Genomic DNA, 26,021 nt, shown 5'->3' on the forward strand with positions numbered 1-26,021 from the left:
TGCAAGGGGTGAGCAATATGTTCTTTCCAGGGTAATCTTTTTTGGGTACATTTAAAGAAGAGTAATTCCAGTATAAAATAACTTTTGTGGTAGAATTTACATGTCCCCAGCATTCCAGAAGCTATATATTAATTATTTTTTATATTTTCTCTGATTGATGCAGGATGTCAATACGTCCAGGGATGTACAGAAATCAGGACTTGAAGTCTGCATCACTGGAAGCCTCCATTTCAGAATATACAGGGCACTTCAGAGTCTCACCAGATCACCAGAGACCAGATCCGCACACCGAAATTCCATCATGTAAGAGTTGATTTAACCCAGCATGGCTTTACATTTGTCTCCGAGAGGAAGGCTAACCACCAGGGCTGCCGTACAGAGTACTGAGATGTCTCCTAACAGGAAGAACCAGGCAGTGGAGACCGAGTCTAACCCAAACCTCCATCCAGCAGCTGATCCAAATGAAGTGGACTTTGTGAAAGTTCAGTATCTTGCAAAAGATGGAAATGACTTCAAAAGAGTCCCTGAAATTGAAATCAAATTGGAGTCAAGTGATGAGGAGGAGGACAGGTCTGAAGAAGGTTCCACCTGTTCGGCTCCTCCTGACAAAAGGAAAAATGGACCCAGCACACCTTCCAATGTATTCTCCACTGTACAGGGAAAAGGACACTGTGGGGAGGATGGAATTCTCTCTTCGATGATGCGTCCAATCAGAAAGAGAAAGTCCACCTCGGAGGTCTGGCAGTTTTTCTCCCGTAATCCCACCAACATCACCAGAGCCATATGTGGACTTTGTAAAATGAGCGTCAGCCGAGGGAAGCTCGGGGGTAATTTTGGAACCACAGCCCTGAAGCGCCATCTAGAATGCAAGCACCCGCTGGAATGGGCCCAGCGGAAGTCCATGAGACTGCAGAGAGCAGAGCTGGAGGAAGAAGAAAAGGAAACCTTTGATGCTGATGAGGAGAAGGATGAGGTCTATCAAAGTCCAGCCCCCGAGGCTCCACCCAGTGCACAACATGCTGCTCAGAAAGGTGTACAAACTAAATATTGCTCTTTTCTACCTTCTCAGGATCCCATTTCACCAAAAACATATGAGATCATTGATTCCAGCGATGAAGAGGAAGATAGAGGGGAACAAAATCTAGAACAGCTTGAAGAAGGCATTGAAAGGAAAAGAAATAAATTGGAGGACGTTGATAAGGTAACCCTTCCAAATGGCCATTTTACTATTGACACAGGAGACCCTTCCAGTGCTTCGCTTGGCATAGAATATGCCCAGCCTTCAAGTTCACTAACCTTCACAATCCCGGACTATTCTGCCGTGCCCCTAGGAGCTCGTCGAAGGAAATCCATTTCTGCCGTGTGGCAGTTTTTCTGCCTTGACCGCACGAACATCTGCAGAGCCATCTGCACCTTATGTCAAACAAGCGTCAGCCGCGGCAAAATGGGTGGACATTTTGGGACCTCAGCACTGATGAGACATTTGGAGGGCAAACATCCCGTAGAGTGGGGGAGGGGGAAGTTTAATAAACTGAACATTACCAATGCCATAGAAGTGGATGATGAGGAAGATGAAGACATGGATGAGTCGGTTATGTATCCAGAATTTCCATTCAGCAATTTTGGACCAGCAGATCTCTCTTTGTATTCTAATATGCCAGATGCTTTGAACCAAATGCATTATAACATGCCAATCGAGTACAACTTTGACAGTGAGGAACCTGTGATGGACAGTAGTGATGTCTCTTCACCGATATCTCTGCCATCGTTTAAAGGGAATGTTGCTGCACCAACAAACCGTAAAATAAAACCCATTGGCAGGTATCCCCCCAACCACCCGAAAGCCCAATCATGGAACAGGAATATCACTGAGCTTCTCTGTGAGTTGGCCTTACCCTACTCTTTTGTCAGCTCCAAGGCTTTTAAAAGATTTATGGGCAGAGCCGACTCGCAGTACTCCGTCCCCACAAAATCGTTTTTCTCTAAGAAGGCCGTCCCTCAGCTCTATGAAGCTGTGTGCGAGAACATATCGAGAGAGCTGAAGAGGTCATCGTGTCCCTTCATTCACATCACCGCCCATGTGTGGAGTGGTGACCTCACAGCTTACTATCTGTCTCTGACGGCACACTGGTCAGTTATGAGCCCCGAGGCTGACCAGCCTACCGAGAGGAAGTACGCTGTCCTTTGCGTTAAACGCTTCCCAAAAGAATTCACCGAAGTCAGCATTCAACAAGAACTAATTCGGCAGGCCAACCTTTGGCTTACATCGAATGCTTTAAGTCCTGGCTTTTTCATCTCCAATAGAGACTTTAATCTCGTTCAGGCCATCAAAGGCGCCAATTGCACCTACATTCCCTGCTTTACCCATTCCCTGTATTTGTTGGTCAAAGACTTTCTACAGAACAACCGTTACATTGCAGGCATGCTTGCCGTGGCCAGAAAAGTATGTGGACATTTCATCCACTCCGCCAGAGCAAGGAGAATCCTTGCAGGATTACAATACCAAAATAACTTGCCAAAGCAACCTCTAAAACTAGAGACAGTTCCTCACTGGACTTCCACGTTCTACATGCTGCAGAGGCTTCTGGAGCAGCAAAAAGCCGTCCAGGCATACTTCCTGATGCACAAAGTGGATACAGTGGACACCGTTCTCAACCCAAGTCACTGGAACCTTATGCTGTCCTTGGTGGATCTCCTGCAACCATTTGAAATGGCCACCCGTGAGGTCAATTCCCATAACTCCTGCCTCAGCCAGGTGTTGCCAGAACTTCGTTATCTCCATATCTTCCTGAAAAAAATCAGAGGACATTTCGAAAGCACGGGGGATGCCAATGGAGTTGTCATAGCCGACAGTCTGGCTCTCAAGCTTTCTACAGATTATGGAGTCAATGAAATGTTCCAGAAGGAAGAGTATGTTCTGGCCACATTGCTGGATCCACGATTCAAAGGAAGGATAGAGGCCATACTGCCTCCAGAGTCGGATATTGACCACTGGAAACAGGTCCTAGTAAAGAAAGTAAAAGAGGTCATGTCTTCCTCTAACTCCTCATCCCAGGGGAGTAGGACAGCTTGCCAGTTTCGGGACAGTGGAAACTCAGAGTCTGAGTTTCTTTCTGGTAAGGTAGGGAACTTGGAATCAGGTGGCCCTCCATGGAGTAGGAACATGGCTGCCGCACCATTAATTTACAAGGAGAAGTCTTTAATCGAACACTTGGAGAGTGTAGGCCTTCTGGCGTCAAAGTCTACAGGGGCCTCCTTGTCGACAGAAAGCCACTCTGCAAACGTCATGGTGGAGAACTACCTTCAGGACAATAAAACTATCGGAGCCAAAGATGACCCCCTGATCTACTGGCAGAAGAGAACGTGGCTGTGGCCGGCCTTAACCAAGCTGGCGATCATGTACCTGACGTGCCCATCCTCCAGTATTTTTGCAGAGCACGTTTTCAGCTCTTCTCAGACGTTTATGGACAAGCAGTGTTCTTCGGATGTCATGGAAGGAATGGAGCCCATCGTCTTTCTGAAATGTAACCTTGAGAGCTTTCCTAACTACAACCCTCCCCCGCTAATCTTCTCCTCTGACAACGAAGCCGAGCAGAGCGACTCTGATGAGGGGTTTTAATGTCAATGTTAAATGTCGTGAGGAGGATTAGGGAAATCATTTGCATATCATATTAGTTATCTCTTATTACATCATCACAGGCTCTTGAAGTGTCAGTGTGGTCATAGGGAAATGTTACTAGTTGGCACAGATAAGGAATTGTACATGTAGTCTATATTCTGCAGACTGCCATTCAGAGGTCCAAGTGGCCGAACATTTCTCAGCGGATACTTCCAGAGCCGGTACAGCTGCAATGGAAGACAGAATGTTTTATTTCTAGATTTAATAAATTTCATGTTTCTGCTTTACAATGTTGTCATAACGACCCCGAATTCTTCATCCCAAAGAGGAGCACACGGTACAACACTAAGAACCGATAGAGCAAATGACACATTACGGCCAGCAGGGGGTGCTATAGTGAGTGCTGGGCTCCTCTACATAGAGGCCCCCAGTAGGCATTATATAATGCATCTACCATGGATTGCATAAGGACCCCGCTAGGGATTACACATAGCCCCCACTAGGTATTATATAAAACCTCCAATTTGGATTATATAATGCCCCCACTAGGGATTACATAGCACCCCTGCTAGAAATTACTTGGTACCCCTACTAGATATTTGGTAGTAGTCCACACTAATGATTACATAGTGGCCCCCCTTGGGATTACATAGTGCCCCCCTAGGGACTACCTAGCACCCCCACTAGGGATTACATAATGGCCCTCTAGGGACTACCTAGCACCCCCACTAGGGATTACATAATGGCCCTCTAGGGATTACTTAGCACCCTCACTAGGAATCACTCAGCTGCTGCAACTAGGGATTATTTGGAGGACCCCACTAGGGACTACACAGCACCCCAACTAGGGATTACATAGCAGTTTCCACTAGGGATTATAGAGAGGACCCCATTTAGGATTACAGAGAGGACCCCACTAGGGACTACACAGCACCCCCACTAGGGATTACATAGCAGCTCCCACTAGGGATTATAGAGAGGACCCAGCTAAAGATTACACAGCACCCCCACTAGGAATTACATAGCGCCCTCACTAGGGATTACATAGCACCCTCACTAGGGAATTACATAGCACCCTCACTAGGGAATTACATAGCACCCTCACTAGGGTTTACACAGCCCCCCCACTAGTGATTACATAGCACTCTCACTAGGGATTACATAGCAGCTCCCACTAGAGATTACATAAAGGACCCCACTAAGGATTACATAGTGCCCGCACTAGGGACTACACAGCACCCCCACTAGGGATTAAAAACTAGTACCAAATAGGGATTACATAAAACCCCCACTAGGGATTACATAGAACCTTCCACTAGGGATTACATAGAATACACCACTAGGGATTGCATAGAACCTTCCACTAGGGATTACATAGAACCCCCCACCAGGGATTACATAGAACCCCCCACCAGGGATTACATAGAACCCCCCCCCCACTAGGGATTACATATCAGCTCCCACTAGGGATTACATAGAACCCCCCACTAGGGATTATATAGAGGATCCAACTAGGGACTACACAGCACCCCCACTAGGAATAACAAAGCGCCCTCACTAGGGATTACAAACTGGTACCAACTAGGGTTACATATCACAGTCACTAGGGATTACATAGAGCCCCACACTAGGGACTACACAGCAGCTTCCACTAGGGATTATATAGAAAACCCCACTAAGGATTACATAGTAAATATAAAATATGCAGGTTCTGGTGTCTGACCATTTAGATCGTGCCATTAACCACTTCTGGACCGGAAGATTTTTCCCCCTTAATGACCAGGCCCTTTTTTGCGATTCAGCACTGAGTTACTTTACCTGAAAATTTTGCGGTCGTGCGACGCTGTACCCAAATAAAATTGACGTCCTTTTTTTCCCACAAACAGAGCTTTCTTTTGGTGGTATTTGATCACCTGTGTGAAAAAAGAGCGACAAAAAAAAAAACAATATTTTTTTTTACTTTCTGCTATATAATATTCCCAATAAAAATGTTAAAAATCTAATTTTTTCATCCTTTTACACCAATTTGTTTTCTGCTACATATTTGTGGTAAAAATCACAATAAGTGTATATTGATTAGTTTGTGCAAAAGTTATCGCGTCTACAAACTACGGGACAGATTTATGATATTTTTTTATTTATTTATTTATTACTAGTAGCGGCGGCAATCTGCAATTTTTAGCGGGACTGCGACATTGCGGCGGATAGATCGGACCTCTAACTGACATTTTTGACACTTTTGGGGGGACCAGTGACATTACTACAGTAATCAGTGCTAAAAATATGCACTGTAACTGTACTAATGACACTGGCAGGGAAGGGGTTAACACATTAAGTGATCAAGGGGTTAAATGTGTACCTAGGGGCGTGTTTCTAACTGTATGGGGGTGGGGCTTGTGAAATGAGGTTAATACCAGGGGTGATCACAGGGTTAAATGAATGCCTAGGGGGTGCTTTTTAACTGTGAGGGGGATGGTCTTATGGAATCAACACAGAGACCTGTGATCCTAAACAGGAGAAATACAGGAGCCTGGTGTTGATTGATGACAGAACAACGGTCTGCCATGTTGTACAACAGCCGACCGCCGTTCTGTCTTCCAGGGGAGCGATCATCTTCCCCTGTAGTAAATCGCCGCGCGCGCCCACACGCTCGCTTCCAAGAAGCGATGTGTACAGGTACGGCGATTCGCGCAACCGAGCCAGCCTGCCGCTGTATATCTGCGGCGGGCGGTCGGCAAGCGGTTGAGGCCTTGGATAGAGTTGAGTGGCCATATTTGTTGGCCGTTCTTGAAAAATTTGGTCTTGGCTTCACCTTTTGCCAATGGAATTGCCTGTTGTTTATTACTTCTCCTTGAGCCTCAGTCAGGGTTAATGGCCTTCAGTCTCCCTCTTTCAGACTCTCTCCAGGTACTAGGCAGGGGTTCCCATTGTCTCCCTTGCTCTTTGCTATTGCCATAGAGCCCCTGGACGGCCTCCTGCGGACTTCTTTGGACGTTACTGGTCTGGTAAGAGTCTGGAATATTGGCTCATTTCTGCCTGGCAGTAATGAGATATGGTAATGAATTTGGCAAATTTTCAGGGCATAGTATAAACTGGGAGAAATTTATCTTATTGCCTTTAGACCCTTTCCCAGACTCTTTACCACCTACACTGTCTCATATTTAGGGGATGTCCTCCATAAAGTATTTGGGTATAACTATGTCAGCTTCTCCTTAGTCGATCATCTCCGATAATATTGCTCCAATACTGTCTAGATCAGCTTTTTTCAACCAGGGTGCCTTGAGGTTTCTCCAGGGGTGCTTTAACAAAATCCCCCAAAATTGATCCAAAATTGTATACAAACCAGCAGGTAGATTAAGCCTACCTTTAGGCTACATGGGTTTTCAATATGCACTATGTAAGGCATCACCTGGCACCCTGACTGGGTACCTCCGTTGACGGATGCTCCTAGTGCTTCCTGAGGGCTCCAAGCACTCCACCAGACACCATAACCACCGTAGACACCATGAACCTCCGCAGCTTGGTTGGGGTCTCGCCATCTCCTACCCACCCTAGACCTACGACAAGGCTCCAGGTTCCAGTGGGTGAACCTCTCTTTCCCCAGAGAGTGAAGCAGGAACAGGAACAAGCTCTTACAAGAGCTTAGTGATTATTCAAGGGAGTATGAAGAGCATAGCAATCCCTTGTAGCAGATTCCCCCAACGAGAGACAGGACTCTAGATTGAGGGTGAAGTAGAACTGTTTATTGAACCCACTCACACACATTATATACACTATCAGGTCAGGTGAGTCTGATTACATTATCATATGCAGATAAAATTGTATACAGAAACAGAATTAACCTGAAGTGTGTCTGCTTCCACAAATAACTGGGTGAGGCCAAGTTAGAGTTGTCCTTATCTACTGTATATAGTTCCAGTTGGAGTATCCCACTATTCCTTTCCACATCTGTAACGGATCAACTGGCACCCCGACTGGGTACCTCCGTTGACGGATGCTCCTAGTGCTTCCCGAGGGCTCCAAGCACTCCACCAGACACCATAGCCACCGCAGACCCCACGAACCGCCACAGCTTGGTTGGGGTCTTACTGTTTCCTACCCACCCTGGACCTACGACAAGACTCCAGGTTCCAGTGGGTGAACCTCTCTTTCCCCAGAGAGTGAAGCAGGAACAGGAACAAGCTCTTACAAGAGCTTAGTGATTATTCAAGGGAGTATGAAGAGCATAGCAATCCCTTGTAGCAGATTCCCCCAATAAGAGACAGGACTCTATATTGAGGGTGAATTAGAACTCTAGGTTTAATGGTACAGTGGCTCTTTTATACAGTTTTCCCCCACAAGGTTACCGCCCAGGTGGACCTTGTGGGGAACAGGACATGAAATTCACAATATAATAAAAACAGAGTTTTACACTCAGTCACTCCCATACAGTGTACACAATCCCTCCCCTCTACCTGATTACATTATCCTATGCAGATTAAATTGTATACAGAAATAGAATTAACATATCTAAAGAATAACCAACACAAACAGTATATTTCCACTCAGCAACTAATAGATGACAGTGATTCAATCAACCTGAGCCAATTAAGTAGCAGACGGCCATCTTCGAGCTCCTGCAATACAATACACAAACAATAGGTGTAAATACAGAACCAATTGTAGATAACAGGTGAGTACATCAGCATATTCAACGATGTCTGGAAGGCAGGTGGTTGAGCCGATGATATTAGCATATTGTCTGTCTTTCATTCCCAGTGTCACACACCATAACTACTTTCTAGACACTGGCATCCTAAAAACCAGTGATGCCAGATGATAAGGAGGATGTCTGTTGTTGCCTCCGCAGCATCCTTGTTTGACCCTCCTATGGCCTTCTCCCTCAGCAATGGGGTCACATTAGCTGACTGATAGAGAGAAATTGAGGGAGAAGAGAAACTTTGGTGTACTAGTCAGTACCAGTATGCTAAAGTGTAGTTGCTTTGGAAGAAAACATCACTTCTAAGGTTGGGTGTCCTACCTGTGGATGTTGCGGCCTTATGTAAAACTATTAGAATCGTTTTTTTACATTTTAGAATGGGGTGCCCGAGACTGTCCATAATTTCAAAAGGGTGCCCTGAGATTGTCTATAATTTTAAAGGGTGCCTTGACTGAAAAAAGGTTGAGAAACGATGGGTCAAGATTTCAAACCCAGAATAAAACTTGGAGTAAATGACCCCTATCTGTAGAAGGTTGTATTACCCTACCGAAGATGACATTGGATGCCTCAGCTCCTGTAATATTTATACAACTCTCCTCTTTGGATACAATCACGAAATCTTCATTAAGATTAATAGCATATTTAGGGGTCTAATTTGATGAAAGAAGGCCCCTCGTATAAAATTACAATACCCCAGGGATGCCGGAGGATTAGCAGTACCCAACCCCAGGATATATTTTCCTGCTGCCCAACTACAGCATTTTGCAGGATGGGATTCCGAACTACCACCATGTGCCTCTTACTTGTTTATTTTCTCAATTGTTTGGAGGTCGGCCACCATTGTATGCACTGGTGGGGGGTTTACTTAGTACTATGCCTACCTTGGGCTCAGGGGCAGACTGGCAACTTTCGGCACAGGGGGGAAGTACAAACCAGAGGCCCATGATGCAGAGACTCGGCCCCCTCCCACTCTTCCTTTTTCCGGACTCCTCCTGACCCCCATTCCAAACTGAAGCCCTGCTCCAGATACTCTCTACTTACCGGCTGAATTCGGGTTCCTGACCTGACCAACAGGGGGCGGTTGGGGGGGAGCTGGGGCTCCAGTGGGGCATGGATCCATCCTCTGCTCAGACACAGTTTACACCATCCATGCTGGGGAGGGAGGCCTGTGCTTTGTCCTTGTCTTCAACCCGCACTCCTTTAGGCATGTCTGTGGCAGAAGCGGTGAAGCCTTTTTATGGGGCATCAGAGCAGCCCAGGGGGCAATTGCCCCCCTGCCCCCTGGTCCAGTCCTCCCCTGCTTGGGCTTAATGTGTAAAGTATGGGAGGGATGCTGCTCAGAAAATTATAGGGATTTTCTAGTCTACTAGATACACCCCAATTCGGAGAAATTATAGGTTCCCCATTCTTTCTGTTCTCCAGGTCTTTCGGAGATGGGAGAGAGCTGGGGTAACTTACCTTAGTACAATTATATGAGAATGTCTCTCCTAAGACCTATGAGCAGCTGAAGACAGAGTTCTCCCTACATCCAAGGTGGTTTTATCAGTTTCTTCAGCTGCGTCGAGCATTACGTGCCCAATTCTCCTCAGCAGAAGTGATCTTTTCTACCACCTCTGCCCTGGCTAGAATATTCCAAGGAGGTCAACCAAGGGACTCATCTCTGCTACATACAGGAGCATCTCCGAAAATTAGAATATCATCAAAATTGAATTTATTTCAGTAATTCAATTCGAAAAGGTAAACTCCTATATTTTATATACAGTGCCTTGCGAAGGTATTCGGCCCCCTTGAACTTTTCGACCTTTTGCCACATTTCAGGCTTCAAACATAAAGATATAAAACTCTAATTTTTTGTGAAGAATCATCAACAAGTGGGACACAATCATGAAGTGGAACGAAATTTATTAGATATTTCAAACTTTTTCAACAAATAAAAAACTGAAAAATTGGGCGTGCAAAATTATTCAGCCCCCTTAAGTTAATACTTTGTAGCGCCACCTTTTGCTGCGATTACAGCTGTAAGTCGCTTGGGGTATGTCTCTATCAGTTTTGCACATCGAGAGACTGAAATTTTTGCCCATTCCTCCTTGCAAAACAGCTCGAGCTCAGTGAGGTTGGATGGAGAGCGTTTGTGAACAGCAGTTTTCAGTTCTTTCCACAGATTCTCGATTGGATTCAGGTCTGGACTTTGACTTGGCCATTCTAACGCCTGGATATGTTTATTTGTGAACCATTCCATTGTAGATTTTGCTTTATGTTTTGGATCATTGTCTTGTTGGAAGTCAAATCTGCGTCCCAGTCTCAGGTATTTTGCAGACTCCATCAGGTTTTCTTCCAGAATGGTCCTGTATTTGGCTCCATCCATCTTCCCATCAATTTTAACCATCTTCCCTGTCCCTGCTGAAGAAAAGCAGGCCCAAACCATGATGCTGCCACCACCGTGTGTGACAGTGGGGGATGGTGTGTTCAGGGTGATGAGCTGTGTTGCTTTTACGCCAAACATAACGTTTTGCATTGTTGCCAAAAAGTTTGATTTTGGTTTCATCTGAGCAGAGCACCTTCTTCCACATGTTTGGTGTCTCCCAGGTGGCTTGTGGCAAACTTTAAACGACACTTTTTATGGATATCTTTAAGAAATGGCTTTCTTCTTGCCACTCTTCCATAAAGGGCAGATTTGTGCAGTATACGACTGATTGTTGTCCTATGGACAGAGTCTCCCACCTCAGCTGTAGATCTCTGCAGTTCATCCAGAGTGATCATGGGCCTCTTGGCTGCATCTCTGATCAGTCTTCTCCTTGTATGAGCTGAAAGTTTAGAGGGACGGCCAGGTCTTCGTAGATTTGCAGTGGTCTGATACTCCTTCCATTTCAATATTATCGCTTGCACAGCGCTCCTTGGGATGTTTAAAGCTTGGGAAATCTTTTTGTATCCAAATCCGGCTTTAAACTTCTCCACAACAGTATCTCGGACCTGCCTGGTGTGTTCCTTGTTCTTCATGATGCTCTCTGCGCTTTAAACGGACCTCTGAGACTATCACAGTGCAGGTGCATTTATACAGAGACTTGATTACACACAGGTGGATTCTATTTATCATCATTAGTCATTTAGGTCAACATTGGATCATTCAGAGATCCTCACTGAACCTCTGGAGAGAGTTTGCTGCACTGAAAGTAAAGGGGCTGAAAAATTTTGCACGCCCAATTTTTCAGTTTTTTATTTGTTAAAAACGTTTGAAATATCCAATAAATTTGATTCCACTTCATGATTGTGTCCCACTTGTTGTTGATTCTTCACAAAAATTTCAGTTTTATATCTTTATGTTTGAAGCCTGAAATGTGGCAAAAGGTCGCAAAGTTCAAGGGGGCCAAATACTTTCGCAAGGCACTGTAGATGGGTTACACACAGAGTGAGAGATTTCACACATTTCTTTCTTTTAATTTTGATGATTATGGCTTACAGCGAGTGATACCCCTAAATTCAGTATCTCACAAAATTAGAATATTACATAAGACCAATAAAGAAAAAGAATGTTTAATACAGAAATGTTGGCTTAGTGAAAAGTATTCTAAAATAATTATAAGTAACAGTGTATCACTTTCAAAAGTGGCGCTGTGAAAAAAACATGTACAAACGCGTAATATATACATACACTATCTCAGAAAAGTAAGTACATCCCTCACATTTTTGTAAATATTTTATTCTATCTTTTCATGTGACAACACTGAAGAAATGAGACTTTGCTACAATGTAAAGTAGTGAGTGTACAGCTTGTATAACAGTGTAAATTTGCTGTCCCCTCAAAATAACTCAACACACAGCCATTAATGTCTAAACCGCTGGCAACAAAAGTGAGTACACCCCTAAGTGACAATGTCCAAATTGGGCCCAATTAGCCATTTTCCCTCCCCGGTGTCATGTGACTCGTTAGTGTTACAAGGTCTCAGGTGTGAATGGGGGGCAGGTGTGTTAAATTCGGTGTTATCGCTCTCACTCTCTCATACTGGTCACTGGATGTTCAACATGGCACCTCATGTAATCCAGTAATCCATGTCCTAAGTCTGCTTGTCTTCAGCAAACTGTTTGCGGGCTTTCTTGTCCATCATCTTTAGAAGAGGCTTCCTTCTGGGATGACAGCCATGCAGACCAATTTGATGCAGTGTGCGGCGTATGGTCTGAGCACTGACAGGCTGACCCCTCCCCCACCCCTTCAACCTCTGCAGCAATGCTGGCAGCACTCATTTCCCAAAGAAAACCTCTGGATGTGATGCTGAGCACGTGCACTCAACTTCTGTTGTGGAACTGTTGTGCACTGTTCTGAGTGGAACCTGTCCTGTTAAACCACTGTAAGGTCTTGGCCACTTTGCTGCAGCTCAGTTTCAGGGTCTTGGCAATCTTCTTATAGCCTAGGCCATCTTTATGTAGAGCAACAATTCTTTTTTTTCAGATCCTCAGAGAGTTCTTTGCCATGAGGTGCCATGTTGAACTTCCAGTGACCAGTATGAGAGAGTGAGAGCGATAACACCAAATTTAACACACCTGCCCCCCATTCACACCTGGGAACTTGTAACACTAACGAGTCACATGACACCGGGGAGGGAAAATGGCTAATTGGGCCCTATTTGGACATTGTCACTTAGGGGTGTACTGACTTTTGTTGCCAGCGGTTTAGACATTAACCACTTGCCGACCGCCGCACGCCGATCTACGTCGGCGGTCAGCCCCTCACAGGCAAAGTGACGTAGGGCTACGTCACTAGCTTGTGAGGGTCTAGGGAGCGAGCGCGCGCCGCCGGAGGCGCGCTCCCGCTCCCGCGTGGTCACGGACCCCCCCCCCCCCGCGTGTGACCGGCGGACCCGATTTGTCCGCCGGCCAATCTGCGATCGGCGGGGGAGAGGGCGAAAGTCAGGCAGCTTGTGTAAACAAGCTGCCTGTCATTCTCCCCTCTGTATGAGAGCTGATCATATGGATCTACTATGTAGATCCGTTGATCACTCTGCATACAGCTGAAGCCACAGCCAATCACAGTTAGAATCACGCCCCTAGGGACACACACAGCCCCTCCCTCTCAAATAAAGTTAACCCCTTCACTACCAGTGTATTTTTACAGTAACAGTGCATATATATATAGCACTGATTACTGTAGAAATGTCACTGGTAACCCCAAAAGTGTCAAAAATGTCAGTCAAGGGTCCGATCTGTCCGCCGCAATGTCGCAGTACCGCAAAAAAAATCGCAGATCGCCGCCATTACGCGTTAAAAAAAAAACAACAAAAATGACAAAAATCTTTCCCTTAGTCAGTAAACGCAATAACTTTTGCGCAAACCAATCAAAATACGCTTTTTGCGATTTTTTTTACCAAACATAGGTAGCATAAAACAAATTGGCTGAAAATGTTAAAAAATTTAGATTTTTACATTTTTTTGGGGGGGAATTTCATATTAAAAAAAGGGAAAAATATTGTTATTTTTGCAAAATTGACGCTCTTTTTTTGTTTATAGCGCGTGATCAAAAAATCGCACAGGTGATCAAATACCGCCAAAAGAAAGCTCTGTTTGTGGGAAAAAAAGGACGCCAAATTCGTTTAGGTACAGCGTCGCACGACCGCGCAATTGTCCGTTAAAATCACGCAGTGCCGAATCGCAAAATACCCCCTCGTCGTTTAGCAGCCAAATCCTCCGGGGCTTAAGTGGTTAATGGCTGTGTGTTGAGTTATTTTATGGGGACAGAAAATTTACTAATTTACACAGGCGATTTGTTATCCCATCACCAGCACTGCTCGGTCCAGGGTAGAAGCACTTTCTCACCTGTGTAAGCTGTCCGGGAGGCCTCGGAGCGTTGTAGGGCTGCTGGTTGGGGTAAATATCTGCTGACATTGGATCAGGCTAAGGCCTTTGATAGGGTTAATCATGAGTACCTATGGCTCCTTCTTGGCAAGTATGGCCTGGAGGGGGGTTTCATTGATTGGCTCAAGATTTTGTACTAAGGGGCTGAAAGCTTTCCTCTGGTTAATGGTTGGGTTGGGCAGCCCTTTGTGGTTGGCTCAGGTGTGTGTCAGGGGTGTCCTTTGGGTCCTCTGCTATATGCGTTTGCAATCGACCCCTTCATTAGAAGGCTAGAGAGTGGACCATTGTGTGGGGTACCTTTAGGCATCGCTGGTGAGCCTCCTTTGAAGGTTGTGGCTTATGCTGATGACGCTTCTGTTTTTGTCTCTGGGACTGGGGAAGCGCAGGAGGTGGTCTCAGTGACAAGGCAGCATGCGGACGCATCAGGTTCAAAGGTCAACCAGGACAAGTGTGAAGCTTTCTGGATGGGCGTGGAAGGTGAGAGCTTTGTTCTGCCGGATGACTTCCCGGAGCCCCAACAAAAAAGTTGAGTTCTAAGCATTGAATTTGGCCCAGGTGACTATGGTCATGCAAATTGGGTGAACAGGCTGGAGAATGCCAATGCCAAGGTGGCAAGCTGGAAAAGTTGGCGGTTTTCCTTAAGGGAAAAGGATAATCTGATCAAAGGTTACCTGATTCCAATTTTTCTGTATGTCAGTTTTGTCTGCGTTTTGCCAGTGTCTCTCTATACCAGGATCTATAGTTGTTTCTTCCAGTTGTTATGGGGGAACAGAATAAACCTTGTCAAAAGGAGTGTGACTTATCTTCCTAGGCGGGAGGGTGGTCTAGGAATGATCAACCCTGTAGTCTTTTTCTCTCTGATGTTTGTAAAGTACAACCTGGGTAACATGTTGGCAGAGAGACCGCCTGGGTGGGTGGGTATTTTCAAGTCCTGGTTTAGGCCCTTTCTGCGAAACTGGTGGACCAGTGAAAAGCCTGAGGGTCAAGCATGATAAGCTCCCGGCTTATGTTGCCCCGTGTTTGAAAATACTTCGGCAGTGGCAAGTAACGGCAGGGGAGGTCAGAACTCTTCAAAGGAAACTTCTTAAGAAGCGGATCATGAGCTCTGTTTTTTGCGAACCACTGGCCTTAAGGGGTTGCCCAAGCCTGGTTTTGGGGGAGGGTTTGCGTTTGATTAATTTGGAGAGAATCCCAATGAAGTTTAGGGATCAGGCTTGGCTCGCTTTCCATGGAAAACTATATGTGAAGGGCAACCTGAAGTTTCTCTCTGTGAGTGATCAGGCTGCCCGAGAGTAGAGTGTGGAGGAGCGGTGGAGTCCATGGATCATTTTCTGCTTCAGTGTAGTGATGTCGCGAACATAAAATGTAATGTTCGCGAACGGCGAACGCGAACATCGGCAAATGTTCGCGAACCGGCGAACATTGCGAACCGCCATAGACTTCAATAGGCAGGCGAATTTTAAAACCCAGAGGGACTCTTTATGGCCACAATAGTGATGGAAAAGTTGTTTCAAGGGGACCAATGCCTGGACTGTGGCATGGCGGAGGGGGATCCATGGCAAAACTCCCATGGAAAATTACGTAGTTGATGCAGAGTCGGGTTTTAATCCATAAAGGGCATAAATCACCTAACATTCCTAAATTGTTTGAAATAACGTGCTTTAAAACGTCCAGTGTGTGTATACGATCAGGTATGATGTTGTATCGATCAGGTAGTGTAAGGGTTACGCCCGCTTCACAGTGACAGACCAAACTCCCCGTTTAACGCACCACAAACATCCGCAAACAGACCAGAACCGACCAAAATGGGACAGGAACTGGGCTTTAAGGGTTAGGGTTAGGTTTAGTGTTAGGGGATTGTAAGGTTCTGGCACTCTCAGTGCCTCCTATCACATTATTTCCGGGTGATTTCCATCTACCTAGATAGAAGAAACACATATAGGTGTGTTTCCCTTTAAGACTGATGCTGTCATCACTCAGCGCCGGACTGGATGGCTATTTAGATCACCGGCTCTCACTCACATGTGTTCGTTCAAACACCCTTACCTGGATGCTAACTTGGCTTGAAGCTTTCGTGCTTGCAAGCATACCTCGCTGACGGAACCTCGCTGCATAGTAAAGACTATTTATCACATCTGCATATCTAGATTGCTAGCTCTTAAGACTACTGCTACTTATTCCTGCACTGGGTTGATCTCTCTTGTATGTCCACCTGCTACTCTGTCATCTGCTACCATACATGATTGCTAAACCTACCTGCATCCATCTGCTACTGTCTTACCTTCAAGTGTCTGTCACCTACCACCTCCACTCAACCTGTCTCTTAAATCTTCATCACTGTGTTACTACATACATAAAGTCACTCTAGGAACCAGCTTGTTGAGTGTGTGTATTTACTAGCTGAATTAAGACCTTCCACACATGATGAGTCATTGAGGTTGGGAATGGTATCTCAGCATTTCTCTTACATGACTACTGAAGTGGAATATTTCTGCAGCTGAAAATCCACACCATACATGAAACGCAGGAGCGTTACAGGGATAGGGTTAGGGCTATGGTGAGATACTTAGGGTTAGAGTTAGTAACCCTACCCCTATGCCTCTAACCCTAACCCTCTAACCCTAAGCACTAAAAATAACCCTAACCCTAGCCCTAACCCTAATTCTAATTTTTTTTCTGGTTCTGGACATGCTACAGAGCTGAAACTTCACAGGTACACTTTTTAGACCCCCCAGACACCAAATCACACAAAAAAAGTTCTTAAAAATTGTCATTTTTGATAGAGAGCCAATTATTGGAAAAATGAAAAAAATAAAAAATAATAAAAAATTTCTTTGGATTTAGTGCCTGTGGGGTCTAAAAAGTGTACCTGTGAAGTTTCAGCTCTGTAGCATGCCCAGAACCATAAAAAAAATTACGAATTAGGGTTAGGGCTAGGGTTAGGGGTTTAAGTTTAAGGTTAGAGGGTTAGGATTAGGGTTAGGGCTAGGGTTAGGGGTTTAAGTTTAAGGTTAGAGGGTTAGGATTAGGGTTAGGGCTAGGGTTAGGGGTTTAAGTTTAAGGTTAGAGGGTTAGGGTTAGGATTAGGGTTAGGGCTAGGTTTAGGTTTAGGGTTATTTTTATGGCTAGGCTTAGAGGGTTAGGGTTAAGGTTAGAGGGTTAGGGTTATGGTTAGAGGGTTAGGGTTAGGTTTAGTGTTAGGGGATAGGGTTAGAGTTAGTAGCCCTACCCCTACCCCTCTAACCCTAACCCTCTAACCCTAAGCACTAAAATAACCCTAACCTTAGCCTGACCCTAACCCTAGCCCTAACCCTAACCCTAACCCTAACCCTAATTCTAATTTTTTTTCTGGTTCTGGACATGCTACAGAGCTGAAACTTCACAGGTACACTTTTTTAGACCCCCCAGATACTAAATCCAAAGAAATTTTTATTTATTTATTTATTTTTTCCAATAATTGGCTCTCTATCAAAAATGACAATTTTTAAGAACTTTTTTGTGTGATTTAGTGTCTAGGGGGTCTAAAAAGTGTACCTGTGAAGTTTCAGCTCTGTAGCATGTCCAGAACCAGAAAAAAAAGATCATTTTTCAGTAGAGCAGGGATGGTGGGAACCCCTTTTACACCTATATGATCTTTTTTTCTGGTTCCGGGCATGCTACAGAGCTGAAACTTCACAGGTATACTTTTTAGATCCCCCCCCCCCGACTCTAATCCCAAAAAAGTCATGCCTGCCTCCAAAAATGCCTGATAAATATATAGAAAAAAAATACTCAAATACCAGCCCTAAAAAGAGCTTTTGGGGACATATATATATATATATATATATATATATCCAAAAAAAAAAAAAACCTCAAATACCAGCCCTAAGAAGGGCTTTTTGGGGTGCTGTCCTTACAGCAGGAGTGTACCAAGAACACTGACTAACAAGACCAGGAACACTGACTAACAACTGTCCCTAGCTATTAACAGCAGCAGCAGCACTTTCCCTGCTCTCACTACACACACTGCTTCAGAAATGATCTAAGATGGATGCTGCCCTTGCTTATTTATAGGAGGTGGGAGGGTGTGGGAGGGAGGTATGCTGATTGGCCTGGAATGTGTCTGCTGACTGTGAAGTTCAGGGTCAAAGTTTGCCTCAATGATGATGTATAGGAGGCGGACCGAACATAGCATATGTTCGCCCACCAAGGCGAACGCGAACATGCGAAGTTCGCCGGGAACTGTTCGCCGGCGAACAGTTCGGGACATCTCTACTTCAGTGCCCTTTTAATATAGAGGTGTACAAGAGGGTAGGGAGGGCTCTGAGTATTCCCTTCCTCCCCCATATGAGTTATGCAGAGTGGGTGTATGGGGCATTCCAGACTCGCCGGGATTATGATTTTGAAACACTTTTTTTAGTTAGTCTAGTAGTTTGTTATTTCACGTGGAGTGCACGGTGCCAGGTATCCTTACGAAGTAAAGTCCTCCCTGTCAAGGTGGTGGTGCAGAACATTCTGGGTGAGGTTGGGAAGATTTGGGGTCTTGAGAAAGACAGGTGGCAGCAGAAGGCCTGGATAAAGGCGTGGAGGAATATCAGGACTCTGTAGCTGCTGCCTGTTGATCTCGGGGTGTGCGGCTTTTCTTTCTGTCCTTGCTTCACTCCCCTAGATTTTCAGATAAAAGGCTCCATGCATGGTGACGGTGATGTTCCTTAGTCCGGCTCTCTCATAGGGTTTATGCTGTGCGCTATTCGGTTTATTTATTATGTTCTTGTTTTGTATCGTTATATTCAATTATTTAGTAAATATGTTATTTATAATTTATTTATTATGGTTTTATTGTATATAAGTTGTTGTTTGTAAGATTTTTCAATAAACAAAATTAACCCCTCATTATGGGCACAGCGGGGGTACAGACCCAGGAACTCAGCACAGGGATGGTGGGAACCCCTCATAATGGATTTATCTGGCTCAGTCTCCCCCCAAAATGTGTATGGCTACCTTTAAATATTCACCTGGAATACAGAATAAGAACAGATACCGAGAATTACACCCGGCATACAGGACAGGAGAAGTAGTACTGTGCAGAGTCCATACATACAGAATAAGAACAGATACTGAGAATTACACCCGGCATACAGGACAGGAGAAGTAGTACTGTGCAGAGTCCATACATACAGAATAAGAACAGATACCGAGAATTACACCCGGCATACAGGACAGGAGAAGTAGTACTGTGCAGAGCCCATACATACAGAATGAGAACAGATACTGAGAATTACACCCGGCATACAGGACAGGAGAAGTAGTACTGTGCAGAGTCCATACATACAGAATAAGAACAGATACCGAGAATTACACCCGGCATACAGGACAGGAGAAGTGGTACTGTGCAGAGTCCATACATACAGAATAAGAACAGATACTGAGAATTACACCCGGCATACAGGACAGGAGAAGTAGTACTGTGCAGAGTCCATACATACAGAATAAGAACAGATACTGAGAATTACACCCGGCATACAGGAGAAGAGAAGTGGTACTGTGCAGAGTCCATACATACAGAATAAGGACAGATACTGAGAATAGTATACAGGGAGGGGTGGATCTCCATTCACAGTGTGGGATGGTCACCATGGTGACAGTGTTGAGTGTTGAGCTGTGGACACGCCCCATCCAGGGTGTTATAGGAAGGAGATCGGATGCGGTGACCCCATTGCGTCTGATAGGTGAGTGACATTAACCCTCTCACTGCCAGAAATATGAGAGATGATCCCATCCCCCCGGGGAGAGTATATATCATATCATTATACAATAGTATACAATGTATCTATCATTAGATGTATATTATACAATGTATCACAGATCATCATATAATATTATACAATGTATGATCTGCTCTTCAGATCCCCGGGGATTCCTCCACTGTTCCCATGGTAACGGCGTTCGCTTTTTCCGGGCACGGTGGAAGATTTGGATGCCTGGGGTCGGTGGGGTCATGTGACCGGACTATAATGTCCATCACACTCTATACTGACCAATGGAAGAGCAGAGGAATATACACCAGGATACGCTAAGATTTGTAGTTCATCAGCAAATGGAGGTCTATAGGTTACCTGAGTCAGGTGTATAGGGTGGGGGAGGGGGATGTTGTATTATAGGGGGTGTCTGTTTATAGATCCCAGGGATATAGAGATAGGAGAGGGGATCAGAGAATGGGGGGAGGGGGGAATGAGATAATGGGGGAGGGGCTCTTTGAAAACACACAGACGCAGCATCCTGGGCCCAGGCAGCGACATCGCAGTGAGTGACAACGTATCGCCTTCTATCCAAAAATATTCCCCCCCCCCCCCCTCCCACGTTACATCTCATCCCCCATCCTATTATTTGTGTTATACCTTTATTTATTTATATTTATTTATATAACATTGAAACCCAATGATGTGTGTCACAGGAGCTTACACTCCAATGTCCCCTCCCCCACAGTCACATCAGTCTCTGTACCACAGGAGCTTACACTCTAATGTCCCCCCCCCCCCCACAGTCACATCAGTCTCTGTACCAGAAGAGCTTACACTCTAATGTCCCCTCCCCCCACAGTCACATCAATCTCTGTACCAGATGAGCTTACACTCTAATGTCCCCTCCCCCCACAGTCACATCAGTCTCTGTACCAGAGGAGCTTACACTCTAATGTCCCTCCACAGTCACATCAGTCTCTGTACCAGAGGAGCTTACACTCTAATGTCCCCTCCCCCACAGTCACATCAGTCTCTGTACCAGAGGAGCTTACACTCTAATGTCCCCTCCCCCACAGTCACATCAGTCTCTGTACCACAGGAACTTACACTCTAATGTCCCCTCCCCCACAGTCACATCAGTCTCTGTATCAGAGGAGCTTACACTCTAATGTCCCCTCCCCCCACAGTCACATCAGTCTCTGTACCAGATGAGCTTACACTCTAATGTCCCCTCCCCCACAGTCACATCAGCCTCTGTACCACAGGAGCTTGCACTCTAATGTCCCCTCCCCCACAGTCACATCAGTCTCTGTACCACAGGAGCTTGCACTCTAATGTCCCCTCCCCCACAGTCACACACTACAAAAAGCCCCCCCCCCAAACCTCTAATTGGAAGGATTTGAATATTTGTGACTCCGGTATAATTCCCAGCAATGTGGAAATTTTGGTGAATTCGGTGACTTTGTATCTCCGGGTGTCAGACTTAATTTCCTCATGGGAGCTCTGTAATCGCCCTCTAAGGGCCGGCTGTATCTGTAAGACTAGAGGACCCCACCCCCTCATCCCCTCACATCACAGTGCACCCCCCTTACCTTGTGCTTCTGCTGGGAATAAGCTGGGAAGCAGGAAGTGCAGAGTCTGGAGCAGGACCAGAGGAGGGCTGGAGTCAGCTGAATGCTAAGACTAGGGAAGGCAGAGACAGGGGCAAGCTGAGCTTATATGAGAGAGGTGCAGTATCTGTAGTGGGTGTTTTGTCCTCCTCTCTGTTGCCGACTGCTGAGATGGGGGCAGAGACGATCCTCTTTGCAGCTGCATAGAGAAGTGCAGGATCTGGTGGAGGAGTTCTGTCCTCTCTGCTCCTGACTGCTGAGGCATGGTGGGGGCAAAGACGAGGGGGTGCTGTAGCTATATTAGAGAGAAGCAGGATCTGTAGTAGGTGTTTTGTATTCCTCTCTGTTACCAACGGCTGAGATGGGGGCAGAGACGATCCTCTTTGCAGCTGCACAGAGAAGTGCAGGATCTGGCGGAGGAGTTCTGTCCTCTCTGCTGCTGACTGCTGAGTCATGGTGGGGGCAAAGACGAGGGGGTGCTGTAGCTATATTAGAGAGAAGCAGGATCTGTAGGAGGTGTTTTGTCCTTCCCTCTGCTGCAAACTGCTGAGACCTGGTGGGGATGAAGGGGGTGCCACGGCTGCAGGAGAAGTGCGAGGGCCACGTGAAAGACACTTGTGGGGGGCCGCATTCAGCCCTCGGGTCTTGTGTTTAACATGTGTTGTAATCAGGGCTTTTTTTCTAGGAGAATAGGTGCAGGTACTCCCCTCTTCTGAGTCACCCCTTGTCTCCACCCCCTACCCACCTCCGAGAGCTGTCCTTTGGTTCCACCCTCTGCCCACCTACCAGTAACCCCCCCCCCTTTTAGAGAATACAGAACCAAGTATCCTGTTGTGGTTCTAGGTAATTTCTATGGAATTTGTTAATGATAACTAGAAAAGCAGTAAAATAGATCCCCTGGAATCAGCAACAATAGACCCCCCCCCCCAACAATAGATCCCCCCAGCAGCAATAAATCTTCCCCTGCAACAATAGAAAAAACAGTAAAATAGATCCCCTACAATCAGCAACAATAGACCTCCAACTACAATAAATCCCCCCCCCCCAATAAATCCTCCCCTGCAACAATAGACCCCCCCCAAAAAAAACAATAGCCCCCCAGCAACAATAAATCCTCAACGCGTTTCGTGAACACAATTCACTTCGTCAGGAGTAGGCAGTAAAAGTAAGTACAGTTCAAAAATCTGAAAAAAGAAATACATAAGGTAAATAACAATATATGTCCAGTGAGCAGGTAGACCTGAGGCACCTGACAGTGATGTAACTTACAATGCGATATCAGTTTGAGTTTTCAAGGGGTAACCAGATTGTTCGGGAATATGTCCAACCTGGGAGCTGAAGGAGCGAAACCCCCGTGCATCGTGCAGGTGTATATAATATAGAGTGTAGAAGGCGGCTCTCAAACATGGGGGGATCCCAGAACTTAACCATAGTAATTGGGTATGTCTGTAAGAATATGAACGCTAAATGGGTAAATGTTATAGGCAAAGTATGCATGATAATATAGGGATACATATGGTAGAAACCCCAGGAGGGCCTGAGCCACGAAAAAGTGAAATAAGGTATAATGTAGTGATTATAGCCGTGCCAAACATATCAAGGGTAGGTGGGACTAGGAAATAGCCAATTGAATATAGCCATAGTGAACAGACAAGAGACTGTGAGATCGTGTGAAACCAACCAGGATAGTGAAAGGGAAAAAAGGAATGACCCGTGGACTAAGATTGTGATTGGTGAAAACGATATCTGAAATAGGTAATTACAATGAGACTAAGAGTGGGTGGCAATTTGCCGTGAAAAGGATGAGAAGAATACGATGGAGTAAAGTAAAGAGTGAAACAGCCGAAGATGTGCTCACCTGCATAGATCCACAGCGAGAATCGCACCCAGCGTCACACTAATGCTCAAACGTTGGGAAGCCGCCGGGCCAACTAATGAGTTCTACCATATACCAGAATGTATTAAGTCTAATTGTATTATCTGATTACCATTATTATTGTCTTTAGATCACTTATACCCATATGTATTTCATTTATGTAATTCCCACTACCATGGGATGCATGTGTATAGTGAATACTTTGGTTCTACCTATATTTGGTCCATAGACTTTTTAATAAATGATTTACTTTATCTCTACCTATCTGGTTCTTTCTACCATATATTTATAATTTAATTTTACAGCTGGACACACCTCATTTAAAGTCCCACATTGCTTTTATCTTGTGTTAACCAAATTAGGGATGGAGACTCTTTTGGTCAGGAGTCTCATATAAAGTCCCACTTTCCCTCCCCTTGCTTCATGTAACAATAAATCCTCCTCTACAAGAACCCCCCCCCCCATAAATCCTGCCCTGCAACAATAGACCCCCCCAACAACAATAGCCCCCCAGCAACAATAGTTCCCCCAAGCAACAATAAATCCTCCACTGCAAAAAAGCCCCACCCACAACAAAACGCCCACCAGCAACAATAGATTCACCCCAGCAACAATAGATCCCCCAGCAGCCTGCATCAATAGGCCCTTCAGCTCACCCCGCTGACCCCAGCACCCCTTTGGCATTGCATACATTCAGACTGGAGGTTCCGGAACTGCGTTCCCCCGCGTTCCCGCTGAAAAAAAGCCCTGGTTGTAATGAATCAAAGTTCGGGGGATTTGTTCATTATTGGTTCATTTCTCTCACACAGAAAACCAGGAGGGTGGGCATTTTCTAGAATACACAGGAACCTTGTATTACATGGCCCTAGCCTCACGATGGTCTCACTTTCTTGTTTCAGATTGTCCTGACGCCATCCAAGACTATAAAACAATGGAAGCCCAGTTGTAAGCCTGAGGAAAAGGTGACCAAGAAAACTCATCAACGTTTGGATGTGGCAAAGACCATAAAATGAGAAGTTGGTGGACTTTCTGAATTGTTCCCTCAGCCAAAGCCATTCACCTTATAAGTGGTCATTGTGGGGAGGATTGTCTCCAGCTTCTATAAGTGACTTCTGTTGATCACTTGTTGGGTGTCACTGCTCTACTGACACCAACCTTCTCCTCACCTACTGACTGACTCCACAGATCCCAACCCTACCATTAACCAGTCCAGAGTAGGTGACCATTGGGAAACCTCCAGACCATGGATAGCCGAATCAGCAGAGAGGAGAACTCGGACAATTCCCGCATCACTCCAGAGATGCTGAAATCCCGGACTGGCGAGTTTGACCTGGAGTCCATCCTTTTCCTGAAGCTGCGCTCTCTGGGGATCCATGAGTTGGGTTGTATCGGAGAGTGCCTAAACCTAGAGCGATTAGATCTCTCAAACAACAACGTCACCCACCTGGCTCCGTTATCCTCACTGAAGATGCTGGTGGCCCTTAACTTGTCCTGTAACCGGGTTTCCTCTCTGGAGCCCCTGGCCTCCTGCGACAACCTGCAAACCCTCAACGTGGCTGGGAACTCGCTGTGCAGCGTGGACAGTTTGCAGTGCTTAAAAGGACTTCGTAAGCTGGAAAGCATCCGGTTGAGGGATCCTCTCTATAACCTGAGTAACCCTTTTTGTGCCAACGGCTCCTACAGACATGCCGTGCTCAGTACCGTACCCAGTGTTAGAGTGATCGATGGTGAGAGGGTCACTGGCAGCGGCAGCGAACTTTACCATCTGTGCCGGGACATTGATAACTCCTTAAAGAGATTCACCACCAGCAATGGGATGGTGGAGATGCCGGGCTCTGTCAAGCCATGGGTGGAGGATGGCTACTTTGACCTGAAGCCTTCCCAGAGCACCATCATCGAAGAGGCCTACAAGCAGTTTAATGACATTCTGCAGGAGTGTAAAGAACTGAGCAAGAGGGCCGATGATGCTATCGCACAGGCGGAAAGAGCGCTCAGCATCAGAAGTGACACCAATTCTTATGTCTTCTGATTACCTGACTTCCCTTTCCACAGCCTGGACCTGCAGACCCTCCATAGCTGATCATTCCTCCTGCTTTTCTACACATTTGATCTACTAAAAGCTAGAGATACCTGGAAATGTTGAAGCCATGAGAAAAAATGAATCGCTTGATGAATGTTCTGATTTTCAGGTGTAATTTTCTCTATAAATGAAGGGATTGTGTATTTTTGGGAGGTTGTGGTTTGTAACACTTCCTTACCTGAAGATGCTGCTGGTGAAGAAACACTTTGTGATGATCCAGAAGCAGCAGAACGAGTGTTTCTGGAATAAGAACTCTGGAGGGAAAAGCTCCTCGCTCTTTCATTCCGATCCTCAGCATTTCATCGTATACATTGTATACTATTATATGATTATCTGTGGATGTGGAAAAAGACCATAAAATGAGAAGTTGGTGGACTTTCTGAATTGTTCCCTCAGCCAAAGCCATTAACCTTATAAGTGGTCATTGTGGGGAGGATTGTCTCCAGCTTGTATAAGTGACTTCTGTTGATCACTTGTTGGGTGTCACTGCTCTACCAACACCAACCTTCTCCTCACCTACTGACTGACTCCACAGATCCCAACCCTGCCATTAACCAGTCCTGATAAGGTGAC

The 26,021-nt window shown here is 45.6% G+C and overlaps 2 protein-coding genes across 2 annotated transcripts; both read left to right on the forward strand.

Annotated features, from left to right (window-relative positions):
* Window positions 1–388: 388 nt before the first annotated feature.
* Window positions 389–3,619, forward strand: LOC309556614 (zinc finger BED domain-containing protein 6-like; the record flags this gene model as incomplete). The annotated part of the gene is made up of 1 exon (XM_082259049.1): window positions 389–3,619. The coding sequence occupies one exon, from the start codon at window positions 389–391 to the stop codon at window positions 3,617–3,619; it is 3,231 nt and encodes a 1,076-aa protein (XP_082115175.1).
* A 16,777-nt stretch (window positions 3,620–20,396) lies between these two features.
* LOC309556215 (leucine-rich repeat-containing protein 61-like) lies at window positions 20,397–25,490 on the forward strand. Its single transcript, XM_082258616.1, has 2 exons — window positions 20,397–20,444; window positions 24,268–25,490. Exon 2 carries the CDS (start codon window positions 24,612–24,614, stop codon window positions 25,395–25,397), a length of 786 nt encoding a protein of 261 aa, XP_082114742.1. The 5' UTR covers window positions 20,397–20,444; window positions 24,268–24,611; the 3' UTR covers window positions 25,398–25,490.
* Window positions 25,491–26,021: the final 531 nt, after the last annotated feature.

This window comes from Pelophylax lessonae (assembly GCF_965119305.1).
Source record: "Pelophylax lessonae genome assembly, chromosome: 5".
In the NCBI taxonomy this organism is placed as follows: Eukaryota; Metazoa; Chordata; class Amphibia; order Anura; family Ranidae; genus Pelophylax; species Pelophylax lessonae.

Coding starts and splice junctions, on each gene's coding strand:
- LOC309556215 (XM_082258616.1), top strand. CDS start 24,612: ATGGATAGCCGAATCAGCAGAGAGGAGAACTCGGACAATTCCCGCATC.